Raw genomic sequence first — 14874 nt, 5'->3', positions numbered from 1 at the left:
CGCCCGCTCTCACTGATTTACTGCGCACGCGCACGGCGCTGCCGCCGGCCCCTCGCCAGGTCACTGCGCATGGCTCCAGCCGGCTCTCGCCTGATGAAGAAGGAGCAGCGCTCGGAAAGCTCGTGCTACCAAAAAAACCTGTTGTTGGACTTTAACCTGGTGTTGTGAGACTACTTTACTGGCCTGTTTACTGCTCACGCACATGGCTCTGCCGCCGGTTCACTGCGCACGCGCATGTTTCTGCCGCCGGCACTCACCGGCTGACTGCGCATGGCACCGGCCGGCTCTCGCTTGTTTACTGCGCACGCGCATGGTTCTGCCGCCGGCACTCACCGGCCTACTGCGCACGCGCATGGCTCTGCCGCCGGCACGCACCGGCTTACTGCGCACGCGCATGGCACCGGCCGTCTCTCGCCAGTTTACTGCGCAAGCGTATGCCTCTCACCAGTGGGAAATTGTTAGGGACCATCCATAAATTATATTTTAATGGTGAGGAGTAAGATTCGATTTATTTAACTGCTCGGCAGCAATGGCAGTTTTTACTCGTCTGCTTAATATACCTTTGACAGATGGGTAAACTAACGTTCTTGACTGGGAAGAGAACGTTGCTCAAATTCCCCCTGGCTGGACCCACAGAGATCTGTCACTGAGCATGCGCGGGTAGAGCCGCCTCTTCGCCACTCCAGCCGCGCCTGCGCTGTCGCTCCTGCTGAGGGTCGTCGCCGTGGCAGCGGGCGGGCGGGAACCGGGCCTGGCGATGGAGGCCCTGGGGGAGGCCGGCCTGCACTTCGACGAGCTCAACAAATTGAGGGTCCTGGACCCTGAGGTGGCTCAAAATACCACCGAACTGAAGGAGGAGTGCAAGGATTTTGTGGAAAGTAGGTACAAGGAGGTCACCATATGGGAGTAAAGGGAGGAGGAGGGGGGAATAAAACTACGATAAAAGAGGAGAAAACTGCATTTACATAGCACCTTTCGCCACCTCAGGACGTCCCAAAATGTTCTGCGGCCAGTGATGTACTTTTTTGAAGTTTAGTCGCTGTTGGGAGATGTGGCAAACGGTGTGTGCACAGCAAGATCCCACCGTCTATGTTGAGGGATTAATGGCAGGAATACTGGGAGGTTTTCCCTAATATTTGGAATGTTGCCATGGAGATGTTTTATACAACCTCAACTGACAACTTGAGTTTAAAGTCTCAGGTGGCACAGTGGTTAGCACTGCTGTCTCACAGCGCCAGGGACCCGGGTTCGATTCCTGGCTTGCCCCGGCTTGGGTCACTGTCTGTGTGGAGTTGCACATTCTTCTCGTGTCTGTGTGGGTTTCCTCCGGGTGCTCTGGTTTCCCCCCCACGGTCCGAAAGATGTGCTGATTAGGTGCATTGGCCGTGCTAAATTCTCCCTCTGTGTACCTTGATTTGATTTATTATTGTCACGTGTATTAACATACAGTGCAAAGTATTGTTTCTTATCCGCTATACAGACAAAGCATACTGTTCACAGAGAAGGAAAGGAGAGAGTGCAGAATGTAGTGTTACAGTCATAGCTAGGGTGCAGAGAAAGATCAACTTAATGCAAGGTAAGTCCATTCAAAAGTCTGACAGCAGCAGGGAAGAAGCTGTTCTTGAGTCGGTTGGCATGTGACCTCAGACTTTTATATCTTTTTCCCGAAGGAAGAAGGTGGAAGAGAGAATGTCCGGGTGCGTGGGGTCCTTAATTATGCTGGCTGCTTTTCCAAGGCAGCGGGAAGTGTAGACAGAGTCAATGGATAGGGGAGGCTGGTTTGCGTGATGGATTGGGCTACATTCACAACCTTTTGTAGTTCCTGCGGTCTTGGGCAGAGCAGGAGCCATACCAAGCTGAGATACAACCAGAAAGAATGCTTTCAATGGTGCATCTGTAAAAGTGAACAGGTGCCGGAGTGTGGCGACTAGGGGACTTTCACAGTAACTTCATTGAAGTGTTAATGTAAGTCTACTTGTGACACTAATAAATAAACAAACTTAAGCACATCCAAAAGACTATGTCAACGACGGTGCAGCACTCCCTTCTGTACTGCACTGGAGTGTTGGCCTTGAGTATGTCCTCAAGTCTCTGAAGTGGCACTTGGATCACGACTTTCTGATTTGGAGATGTGTGTTGATCACAGAGCTGATAACGGGAGTATAAACTGCTTTGGGCATTAGTGGATCAGATTGCAGAAGAAATCAGCAGTTGAAACCCCATAGAATTCCTACAGAGCAGAAAGAAGCTGTTGGGCCCATCAGGTCTGCACCGACTCTCCGAAAGTGCATCCCACCCAGGCCCTTCCCTCCACCCTATCACTGTAACCCTGCATATCTACCATGGCTAATCCGCCTAAGCTACACACCTTTTGACAGTAAGGGGCAATTTAGCATGGCCAATCTGCATATCTTTGGATGGGGTAGGAAACCGGAGCACCCATATGGTATAGAATGAGTCCATTTGGTCCATCGGATTCATGCTGGATCTATGTAGAATTGAATTTTTTGAGCATGTAACCAAGTGTGCAGATGAGGGTAGTGCAGTTGATGTAGTTTACATGGATATCAGCAAAACCAATGACAAAGTCCCACAAGGGAGACTAATAAAGAAGGCAAATGCACTTGGGATACAGGGTGATCTGATAAGTTGGATTCATAATTGGCTTAGCAGTAGGAGACAGACAGTGATGACTGACGGCTGCTTTAGTGACTGGAGGTCAGTGGCCAGGGATCCCTATTGTTCGTCATTTATATAAATGATATAGATGAGCAAAGAAGATGGAAGGGCGACCTGATTGAGGTGTTCAAGATTGAGGGGAACGGATAGGGAGCAGCTGAAGGATCAGTTATATGGGGACACCAGTTAAAAGTGAGGGGTGGGAGGTTTCGGGGGGATTTGAGGGAAAACTTATTTACCGAGAAGGTGGTGACGGTCTGGATCGCACTGCCTGGGAAGATGGTGGAGACGGGATGCCTCGCATCCTTTAAAAAGTACCTGAGTGAGTACATGGCATGCCATAACATTCAAGGCTATGGGCCAAGAGCTGGCAAATGGGATTAGGTGGGCAGGTCACAGCCTATCATGCATCAATGCAGACTTGATGGGCCAAAGGGCCTCTTCTGAATTGTAGTATTTTGTTAATACACCTACGTGGCCTGCATGGTTATTTCTTTCAAGTGTCTATTTAATTTCCTTTTGAAATCATTAAACATCCTAGCTTCCACCGCCCTCATTGGCAGGGTGTTCCAGGTTATTACCACTCCTTGCATTTAAAAAATTGTCCTCTCATCTTCCAGCATCTCTTGCCCAAAACATTAAATCAGTGGCCCCTAGTCCTTGTAACATCAGCTAATAATAGCTTTTCTCCATCCATCTCATCGCATGGTGGCACAGTGGTTAACACTGCTGTCTCACAGTACCAGGGACCGGGTTCAATTCCCGGCTTGGGTGACTGTGTGGCGTTTGCACGTTCTCCCTGTGTCTGCGTGAGTTTCCTCCCACTGTCTGAAAGACGTGCTGGATAGGTGCGTTGGCCATGCTAAATTCTCCTTCAGTGTACCCAAACAGGTGCCGGAGTGTGGCGACTAGGGGAATTTCACAGTAACTTCATTGCAGTGTTAATGTAAGCCTTACTTGTGACTAATAAATAAACTTTTAACTTTTCTAAACCTGTCATAATCTTGTGCACCTTTGTCAGATCTCCCCTCAACCTCCTTTGCTCAAAAGAAAATAGCCACAGCTTCTCCAGCTAAACATTGTAGTAAAATTCCCCCATCCCTGGAACCATTCTGGTAAATCTCCTCTACACCTTCTCAAGAGTCTTCACACCCTTCCTAAAGTCTGTTGGCCAGATCTGGACATGATACCCCAATGGGGACCTAACCTCAGCTTTATAAATATCTAACATAACGTCCCCATCTTTGTACCCAACGGCATTATTTACAAAGCCCAACATATGCTTTGCTTACTATCCTTTCAATCTGTCCTCCCCCCTTCAAAGGTCAATTCTAATTACCCTCTCCCCAGCAACCATCAAGGTCTCTGTCCCAGCGCACTTTAGCACTATGCCATTGCCTTTCCCTATTCCTTTTGCCAAAAGATGTCACCTCACATTTCACGTGATTAAATTCCACCTGTCACTTGTCTAATACAGACTCTGTTAGCAGTCTGTATTCTGTTGTAGTTGATTGGTATCATCTTCACTGCTTGCCATACCTCCCAAGTTTGGTATCATTGACAAATTGTGAAAGTTGACAAATTGTGAAAGTTTATTGAATATTTTGATATCTGAATCATTCATTATATTTTGTTTGTCCATGAGACAATTTTTACCAAAACTGAGACTGACCCTCCTATTTGCTGAACTTCAATTTTGTCAGCCAACCTTTTATGTGGTACATAACAGTTTTCTTAAAAGCCAAATAGACACCATCCCTTCATCAACCTTGACTGTTACTTCATCAAAGAATTCAATTAGATAAGTTAAACATGATCTACCTTTTACAAATCCATTCTGGCTCTCCCTAATTCATGCAAACCTCCTAAGTGCCTGTAATTTTTTTTACACCTGATTATTGTTTCTAAAACCTTACCCACCGCTGATGTTAAATTGACCAGCCCTGGTTATTAGGAATGTCCTTACACCCTTTCTTTAACAAGGCTATCATATATGCTCGCAATTCGCCAGCATCTCCCCTGTATCCAAGGAAGATTATGGCAATTCATTCCACTATCTCCACCACCACTCCCATCAGTAATCTGGGATGCAAGCCATCTGGGCCAGGTGACTTATCCATTCCAAGCCTTTAGAGTACATCCTGCCTCTCCGTTTTTCATCCCATCCATTACCTCTACTGTCTTTGCTTCAACTGATATTTTCTCAGCATCCTCTTCCTTAGTAAACACCGAAACAAAGTATACATTAAGTATTCTAGTCTTGCCTGTCCTATGCCTTATCTACATGCTGGTAAAAGATTTCTGGGTTCTCATTAATGTTCCCCTTGAGGTCACAGTCCATCCTGACTTGAAAATGTGTCAAACTCTCTTCCTAACAGCATTGTGGGTGTACTTGCACCACATGAACTGCAGTGGTTCAAGAAGGTGGCTCACCACCACCTTCTTGATTGGGGATGGGCAGGCAATAAATGCTGGCCTTGTCAATGATGCCCACAGCTCATGAATTAATAAAATAAAACTGAATGAAAGGAAGATTTTAAGAGTGTTTATTAAAAGCTTGGTTGGCAGTATATTTTAAGAAGGAGTGTGAGAGAGGTGGAGAGGTTTAGGGAGGGAATTTCTGCACTTAGTCGCCTAGGTGACTGCAGGTTCAAAAAATGGTGGATGATGAGAGTGAGGTATGTGTAGGAGGCTAATGTTGGAAGAATGCCGAATTCTTGGAGAGTCGTTAAAGTTTGGAAGAGAATTGTGGAGGGAAGGACAATGCAAAAGAGTCTGATTTGGATGATGGAACAATGGAATGAACTCTAGCTTGGGACGGTCACAGCTAGAGTGAGACCATTGAGACTTTCTTCAATGAGGTTGAAGATTTTGAAGTCATTATATTGAGAACTGGAAATTAGTGAGGGTGATAGAAGAGCAGAAATTTGCATGTGATAGCGCACAAGTGGCAAAGTTTCAAAATAAATTCCCAAAAGAGAAAATGCTGGAAAATCTCAGCAGGTCAGGCAGCATCTGTAAGGAGAGAAAAGAGCTTTGACAAAGGATCATCTGGACTCGAAACATCAGCTCTTTTCTCTCCTTACAGATGCTGTCAGACCTGCTGAGATTTTCCAGCGTTTTCTCTTTTGGTTTCAGATTCCAGCATCCGCAGTAATTTGCTGTTATTCAAAATAAGTTGGTGTCTATTAGGCTGCAGTTTGGGTGGCTAACTAGGAGACTTTCCTTTGATTCCGTTTCACCAAAGATGTTGATCCAGTTACCTCCACATTTCCAGCACTGTTCTCTCGCCTTAATAAAACCAAAAAGCAAACATCTGCTTTTGTAACTCTTGGTCCAAACTAATGCTGTTAGTGTAAAAAAAACGAAAGCAGTCCAAGTTTTTAAATCTGACAGTTTTTTTGCAGCATCTTAACTGTTAACTTTCTTGAATGGTTTTAAAACAAACAGATCCTGCATTAAAGATTGACCAGATACCAGACGATGCTAATATTCGGAGCTAACTATAAACCATAATTGCATTATCTGGGAAAATAGCCAACAATGATGGGTAGTTTATCAATCTGCAATATGGTTTGTGGTTTCTAATACAGTTGCAGAAAAGCTGACTGTGTAACAGTATATTTGAATGAATGATTAATAACACCGGCCACAGAAAGATTGCATGTAAAATAATAACTAGCAGAGCAGACTTTCTAAAGAGTATTGAAAATAATGCTTTGTAAAGTTTTTCTTGCTTGCTGTAATAGTACTAACTCCTCTGTCCCATCCATTCCCCACCCCCCAACATCTTCATTTTAGCTTCTCTGCCATTTGGCCATTCACACGCTTTATTCTCTCTGTGGACAGTTATTAGCTGTTTCCCTGGTTTCTGTGGCTATGACTCATCTTTCATTCCCTCCCCCTGCAGTATAAATATCTCCCACTTTCTGTGCCTTTTAGCTTTGACAAAGAGTTGCCTGGGCTCGAAACGTCAGCTCTTTTCTCTCCTGACAGATGCTGCCAGACCTGCTGAGACTTTCCAGCGCTTTCTCTTTTGGTATCCTAAAAAGTTATTTGCTTTAAACAGCGTTCCTCTTGTATTAGGTTTTCTACACTGTTTAATATTAACATTAAGATCGCTTGCAGATTGACAAACCACATTCTTCCTGTGCTTTCCATCTGTGACTGGAATGAAGGAAGGATGTGGTTTGATTGTTTTGGCTGAATTTAAGTGTTGTCTAGACGGGTAAGGTGTAAACCTCGTCACACATTAGTAGATTATACTCTTGTTTTAAGACACGTATCTCTGAGAGTATCGCTTCATTTCCCAACAGTGTGTGAAGTACAAACACCTTTTGTATTCAGTTGAAATCAAACTGGGAGAAAGTGGCGGCATGGTAGCACAGCGGTTAGCACTGCTGCTTCACAGCTCCAGGGACCTGGGTTCAATTCCCGGCTTGGGTCACTGTCTGTGTGGAGTTTGCACATTCTCCTCGTGTCTGCGTGGGTTTCCTCCGGGTGCTCTGGTTTCCTCCCACAGTCCAAAGATGTGTGGGTTAGGTTGATTGGCCATGCTAAAATTGTCCTTAGTGTCCTGAGATGCGTAGGTTAGAGGGATTAGTGGGTAAATATGTAGGGATATGGGGGTAGGGCCTGGGTGAGATTGTGGTTGGTGCAGACTTGATGGGCTGAATGGCCTCTTTCTGTACTGTAGGGTTTCTATGATTCTATGAATGCCACCAAAACTTCCTCGAAGCTGAATTCAAATATTTCAGGATGCCATACGGTTGACAAATTGTAATTTATTTCCTGCTATAACTCACCAGGAGCTCAAGGTATTAGTTATTGAAGAACATTTAACAATGCACCTTGATTAAAGTTATGAAATCATTTTGGGTAGGAACCCGGATAAAAGCAAATTACTGCGGATGCTGGAATCTGAAACCAAAAGAGAAAATGCTGGAAAATCTCAGCAGGTCTGGCTTTATAAAAGCTTTGCTTTTGCAAAGCTTTTGCTGCCAGACCGCCTGAGATTTTCCAGCGTTTTCTCTCTTTGGGTAGTAACATCTCGTTTTGGAATTCGGCTGAAAAAGATGTGTGGCAAATTGAATACTTTTTTTTTGCAAAAATATACCTTATTAATAAAATATCTGAAAGCTCATTACAGACATTTCAAAATGGCCATCACAGAGTGTGCAAAAATATTCTAGTTTTCTACATAGATCATGTTGCACTTTGAGGTGCTGCGGTGCAGTCAAAAAATCATTAGACATTTCAAAATGGCTATTACAAATGATGCAATGGTATTTAAGTTACCCACATAGATCAAGCTGCACTGAGGTGCTTCCATACAATTGTGATACGAGTAATATTCACTGAGTCACACAGCCCAAGGGGTTCTCTTCAAATCCTCTCCCCCTCTTCTTCCCCCCACCCCCGCCCGCCCCCTCCATTTTACAGTGGCTGAAAGGTCTTAGATAGCGACCATCCCACATTGTGACTGTGGCAGCTGCCCCGAGCTTTAGTGTGTACCCCAGCACATAGTCCTGGGCTTGGAATGTCTGCAACACTCGGTTGGAGACAACTCCTTTTACTGGAAGACCAACAAGTTTCAGGCAGACCAAAGAGCATCTTTCACCGAGTTGATGATCCTCCAGCAACAGCTGATGTTTGTCTTGCTGAGCGTCCCTAGGAACAGCCTGTAGAGCACAAGAATCCTGTGTCACTCGACAAAAATCACTTCATCTCTCTCCAGATCTGCTTTGCAAAGGCACATTCCACAAGGAGGTGGACAATGATCTCTTCCCCAACCTCCAGGCCAGCATGCGAATGGAATGAGACCCGGGGTGTGTAGGAAGGACCTGACGGGAAAGGCCTTTCTTACCACCAGCCAAGTTAGGTCGTGGTCTTTGTTTGAAAGTTCTGATGAGGCATTCTGCCAGATGACTTTCACAGTCTGCTCAGGGAACCATCTGACAGACCCGCCATCTCCTTTTGGCCCAGGGCCTCTAATGCATTATGTGCAGACCACTTCTGATGGACTTGTGGTCAAAGGTGTTTCTCTGTATAAACTTTCCCATGAGGGACAGATGGTATGGCACAGTTCAACTACTTGGAGCATTCTGCAGCAGCATGGCCAGACCCATCCTTCGTAACACTGGGGACAGGTAGAACCTCAGCACATCGTGACACTTGGTGTTTGTGTACTCAGGATCTGTGCACAGCTTGATTCAGCAACACACAAAAGTGACCATTAGGATTAGAACGGTATTGTTTACCTCTTTATCTAGAGATTTATACATCGCATCCCTGAGAACCTAGTCCATTTTCAACCTCGAGATGAAGTGGAAAATGGCTTGAGTGATAGCCACAGTGCAGGAGTGAGGAATGGGCAGACCTGTGCCACATACAGTAACACCGAGAGTGTCTCACACCTGATGACCAGGTTCTTGCCAGCAGTGGAGAGGATGTATCGCTCCCACATACCCAGTTTTTGTTTCATAATACCTACTCACTCCTTCCCGTGTCTTGGGGGAGGCGATGGCCTTGTGGTATTATCACTAGACTGTGAATCCAGAAACTTAGCTAATGTTCTGGGGACTTGGGTTCGAATCTTGCCACGGCAGATGGTGGAATTTGAAATTAATAAAGAAAAATATCTGGAGTTAAGAATCTACTGATGACCATGAAACCATTATCGATTGTCAGAAAAACCCATATGGTTCATTAATGTCCTTCAGGGAAGGAATTCTGCCGTCCTTACCTGGTCTGGCCTAGGTGTGATTCCAGAGTCATAGCATTGTTCTTGACTCTCAACTGCCCTCAGGCAACTAGGGACGGGCAATAAATGCTGGCCAGCCAGCGACGCCCATGTTCTATGCGTGAACAAAAAAAAAATAACGCCTATCCTGGTCCTTCCAAACCATGTCCCCAGCACCTTCAGGCAATCTGACCTGACGGTGAAGGGAACAAGGGATCGGTCAGCCCTATTTCCAAAGAACATGGCCTTGCTGAGGTTTAGCACTAGGCTCATATTGCTGGATTGGGAAATTTGACACACAATATAGATTATGGAGTGGCAGTGCTTCCATTTCATTGAGTGCGACTGATGGCCGTTTTACTCGGGATAATGGATTCTTATTATCCTTGATTCCAAAATGGTACAGTGGTAAGCACTGCTGTGTCTCAGCACCAGGGACCCGGGTTCAATTCCCAGCTTGGGTCACTGTCTGTGTGGAGTTTGCACGTTCTCCTGGTGTCTGCGTGGGTTTCCTCCGGGTACTCTGGTTTCCCCTCTCAGTCCAAAGATGTGTAGGTTAGTTGGATTAACCATGGGAAATGTGTGGGGTTATGAGGATAGGGCGGGTAAGATACTCTGTCAGAGACATGGTGCAGACTCGATGGGCCAAATCCTCTGTACTGTCGGAATTGTATGATTAACAAGAATTGATGAAACCACTTGTGTGTAATACCAAATCATCATGTATTGCAGATGCAGTACAATTTGGGCACAGCATAGCGTCCAGAGATTTGGATAGTAGGTGGGACCAGAACAATGTAAAGGAATGTTGCTAGGGTTGGAACTCTAGGGCAGCAGTGTTATTCTTTGTCAGTGCGGGTGTCAAGGAGTGAAGGGAGGTTGGATGCACCTTTGGACTGTAATGAGAGAGGTTTGCCTTGTAGAAGCAAAAGTTGAATTCTCACTCTTTAAGATCTTATCAGTTCCATAAAGATATACTGAGCTCTGAAACTTAACATCTACCAGAACAATTCGTACATGGCATATTGTAGTGAGTTACGTTGTGGTATGGTTATAATCTGCAATTTTTCAACGATTTTTAACCTTTTTTTTCCAGAAATAGGCCAGTTCCAGAAAATTGTTGGTGGTTTAATTGAAATAGTCGATCAGCTTGCTAAAGAAGCTGAGAATGAAAAGATGAAGGTAATATTCCTTTGGATATAATACTGAATGTTTTTTACGAGGTTCCAGCAAAGAATTGGCAGTGCTATCAGCTTTTCACTTGATTCAAGCTGTCAGTATGAAGCTTTGAATAGTCAGACAGCAGAAATGATGGCGTTTGGTAAATATATCCCTTCCAGGAATGTACAAGCCTACATACAATGCAAACCCTAAACTAAACATAAGACCATAAGACATAGGAGCGGAAGTAAGGCCATTCGGCCCATCGAGTCCACTCCACCATTCAATCATGGTTGATTTCAACTCCATTTACCCGCTCTCTCCCCATAGCCCTTAATTCCTCGAGAAATCAAGAATTTATCAATTTCTGTCTTGAAGACGCTCAACGTCTCGGCCTCCACAGCCTTCTGTGGCAATGATGGGACTGGGACTGTGTGGCGCATTTGAGAAACGTTAATTGCTAAGATTACCAATGAAGGCTGTTAAGTCGTTTTGTAGCGACACAGTAGCACGGTGGTCAGTCGGCACTGCTGCCTCACAGCGCCAGGGACCTGGGTTTGACTTCAGTCTCGGGTGACTGTCTATGTGGAGTTTGCTCCGGGTTTCCTCCCACAGTCTAAAGATGTGTAGGTTAAGTGAATTGGTCATACTAAATTGCCCCTTAGCGTCTCGAGATGTGTAGGTTAGAATAATTAGCCATGGTAAATATATGGCGTTACAGGGATAGGGCAGGGGAGAGGGCCTTGGTGAGCTACAATGTCACAGAGCTGGGGCAGATTTGATGGGCCGAATGACCACCTCCTGCACTGTAGGGATTCTAAGTATCCACTTGTTGACTGAAGATATAAAATTCTTCTAAATAATGTTATGGAATTGAGCACAAATTAAAGAACCTTGTGCTGTGTAGTGGGGAATAAGAATGCTCCCCATCATGGAGGAATCTAATGGATAAGAAAATAACTGGCTTGATGGATTACTAAATGTCTCATGGAGTCATTAATTAATTCTGTTGCCATCTACAGGCCATAGGTGCTCGAAATCTTCTGAAATCTGTTGCCAAGCAAAGAGAAGCCCAACAACAGCAGCTCCAAGCTTTAATAGCTGAAAAGAAAATGCAGCTCGAAAGGTTTGTCAGATTCTTGTATTTTCTAATACTAAAGGAGAATTGAGCTAGTGCCTTGGATTAATTCACTGTAATGGTACCGTTAAATGCAATTTTTGCTATTAACTATCATTAATTCTTATTATTTTATACTTAGTAATACTATTTTTCAACTAAGGAGATAAATAAGGCTAAACATGCCTTACATTCATGGTGGCACAGTGGTTAGCACTGTTGTCTCACAGTGCCAGGGACCCGGGTTATCATAGAAACCCTACAGTGCAGAAAGAGGCCATCTGGCCCATCGAGTCTGCACTGACCACAATCCCACCCAGGACCTACCCCCATATCCCTACGTATTTTACCCTCTAATCCCTCTAACCTACGCATCTCAGGACACGAGGCAATTTTAGCATGGCCAATCAACCTAACCTGCACATCTTTGTTCAATTCCCGACTTGGGTCACTGTCTGTGTGGAGTTTGCACATTCTCCCCGTGTCTGTGTGGGTTTCTTCCGGGTGCTCTGGTTTCCTCCCACAGTCCAAAGATGTGCAGGTTATTGGCCATGCTAAATTGTTCCTAGTTTCGGGGGAGAATAGCAGGGTAAATATGTGGGGTTACAGGGATAGGGTGGAATTGGTGTTGGTGCGGGCTCAATGGACCAAATGGCCTCCTCCTGTACTGTAGAGATTCTATGAAGTCATGTGCAAACAATATGGAACTTGGCCAAAAAGTTGCATCTGCATCAGGTACTCTTGTACTCCCTGCAGGACCAAAGATAGCGAAAGATATGTGGCTAGCCACAGTGTTTTTTTAAATTAAAATCTCCTTCATGTCATGTGCAAACAATATGGAACTTGGCCAAAAAGTTGCATCTGCATCAGGTACTCTTGTACTCCCTGCAGGACCAAAGATAGCGAAAGATATGTGGCTAGCCACAGTGTTTTTTTAAATTAAAATCTCCTTCATTTTGGAATTGCTATACAATTCCGGGGCCAAAGGGGTGGCCATTCCTCCATTTCTGACCATTTCTCAAACAGATTGCTCTGAAGTGCCAACAGAACATGGGATGTGACTTCCACCAGTCTAATCTTCTTTGGATTGTCGGGGTGAAAGCACTTAGAGAAAGCGAGGGATGAGGTTGGAGAGATTTGAAACCTGGAGATAAAAATTAACTGTAGAAAAATAGGCGGAATTGTACAAAGGGGGTGTCTGTAATATGAAGTTTAGTTGATCAGACTGAACTGTTTTAAAGCGAAGGAGAAGCTAATTGGTGAATGCAGACAAGTTCACTGCACCATTAGACTTTGGGCCTGTAGTTCTGAGCTTTAAGAATGAAACTGTTGTATTTTGTGTGACTGACTGAACCCACCGCAGTGTGTGGCTGTGTGTCTGTGTGTGTGTGCGTGCACTTTTCACCACCACCACCTTGAGGGCAATGATGGATGTGCACTAAATGTTGACCTTGCCAGCAAACCCCTCATGAATAAATGAAAAAACAAGCTGGCCATTTTGCAAGGTAATTCTCAGACAAAGAACAAAGAGAAGTGCAGCAGAGGAACAGACCCTTCGGCCCTCCAAGCTTGTGCCGATCATGATGCCATCACTAAACCACAACAAAAAACCTTCTGCCCTTAATCGGACTGTATCCCTCTATTCCCTCCCTATTCTGTACCCATCCAGATGCCACTTAAATGTTGCTAATGTGCCTGCTTCCACCACCTCCTCTGGCAGCGCGTTCCAGGCACCCACCACTCTCTGTGTCAAAACTTCCCCCCGCACATCTCCCGTAACCTTTCCCCCTCTCACCTTGAACCTGTGCCCCCTGGAACTGTTTGTGTTTAAGGTGTCAGTGCTATGCAATAAACGAGCGGTGAAGAAGTCGTCAGCCTGGGAATAGTCCTTAAAAAGGATCCGAGTAATAAGAATACCCCAAGTAATTGCTAAACTGGAGAAGAGCCAGGCACAGTAACCACCCTGCGCTTTCTATCTTGCCACACTGGGAAAGTCTCAGGCCAGCTGTGTTGCCACTTTATTTACAAACAGCTCTGCACGCTCTTTGATATTTTCTCACTCAAATTTTCTCCGTGCTTCTTGTTCAACAGAAATAAACTCAGATTTTTGTTTTTAAAAACACATTGTGAATCAAGTTTCAGTTATACTTTTTGTCTCAATTGCCTAGTTATTGATGTGCGCAGTCTTTCATAGCAATGATCAACTTACAGAATAGGGTCATAGAGGTTTAAAGCAAGATTTACAGCATGGAAACAGGCCCTTCGGCCCAACATGTCCATGCCACCCCTTTTTTTAACCACTAAGCTAGTCCCAATTGCCCGCATTTGGCCCATATCCCTCTATACCCATCTTATCCATGTAACTATCTAAATGCTTTTTAAAAGACAAAATTGTATCCACCTCTACTACTGCCTCTGGCAGCTTGTTCCAGACACTCACCACCCTCTGCGTGAAAAAATTGCCCCTCTGGACCCTTTTGTATCTCTCCCCTCTCACCTTAAACCTATGCCCTCTAGTTTTAGACTCCCCTACCTTTGGGAAAAGATATTGACATATCTAGAAATGCTTAAAAGGTGCAGCTTATTTTTCCAGAATAGACTAGTAACAAATGTAGAATCATTTAGACAAATGCTACAATGGGTGCAGTGTGTAACGCGATCATTCTCTCTGCAGGTACCGGATAGAGTATGACGCACTGTCAAAAGTAGAAGCTGAACAAAATGAATTCATTGATCAGTTCATTCTTCAGAAATGAAATGGGAAGAAGAGACACTAATCAAAAACACTGTGGCTGTCCTGATGCAGTGAAGTTTGCAGTGATTATTCCATTGTGACACATTCCATCAAAGCAGTGGTTTCACATGAGGTGTGATTATTTAATTAATATATATGGATCAGTTATTTCTATAATGCAGGTTTGTACGTGGTTTCTTTGAACTACATAAGCAATTTGCAGTGCACAAATTTAATACCGACTTTTTAAAAATAACATTTCCGCAAGCATCAGAACACGATCATTTCACTTGTAAATATTTTGTTAATTCAAATTATTTTATATTTTATTGTTCATAAATAATTTGTTTAACTTGTGAGATCGTGTCTACACAATTTTCACTGAGTGTCCTTTTGTCAGCATTAATAAAATTGATGTTTGGAGCTGTGCCTTACCCATCA

General features: G+C 44.4%; 1 protein-coding gene across 1 annotated transcript; it reads left to right on the top strand.

The window, feature by feature from the left end:
* Positions 1–22: 22 nt before the first annotated feature.
* ift20 (intraflagellar transport 20 homolog (Chlamydomonas)) lies at positions 23–14874 on the top strand. Its single transcript, XM_078224744.1, has 4 exons — positions 23–878; positions 10518–10603; positions 11605–11708; positions 14374–14874. The coding sequence occupies exons 1-4, from the start codon at positions 758–760 to the stop codon at positions 14453–14455; spliced, it is 393 nt and encodes a 130-aa protein (XP_078080870.1). The 5' UTR covers positions 23–757; the 3' UTR covers positions 14456–14874.

This window comes from Mustelus asterias, chromosome 12 (genome assembly GCF_964213995.1).
Source record: "Mustelus asterias chromosome 12, sMusAst1.hap1.1, whole genome shotgun sequence".
Lineage (NCBI taxonomy): Eukaryota > Metazoa > Chordata > Chondrichthyes > Carcharhiniformes > Triakidae > Mustelus > Mustelus asterias.
The sequence above is the reverse complement of the archived record's forward strand: the minus strand, read 5'-3'. Positions and strand labels throughout refer to the sequence as shown.

Bases quoted from the DNA above. Each gene is read 5' to 3' on its own strand.
- ift20 (XM_078224744.1), top strand. From the start codon at position 758: ATGGAGGCCCTGGGGGAGGCCGGCCTGCACTTCGACGAGCTCAACAAA. The intron at 879-10,517 runs GTAGGTACAAGG...TTTTTTTTCCAG, and splicing joins GTGCAAGGATTTTGTGGAAA to AAATAGGCCAGTTCCAGAAA. The intron at 11,709-14,373 runs GTTTGTCAGATT...TTCTCTCTGCAG, and splicing joins AAGAAAATGCAGCTCGAAAG to GTACCGGATAGAGTATGACG.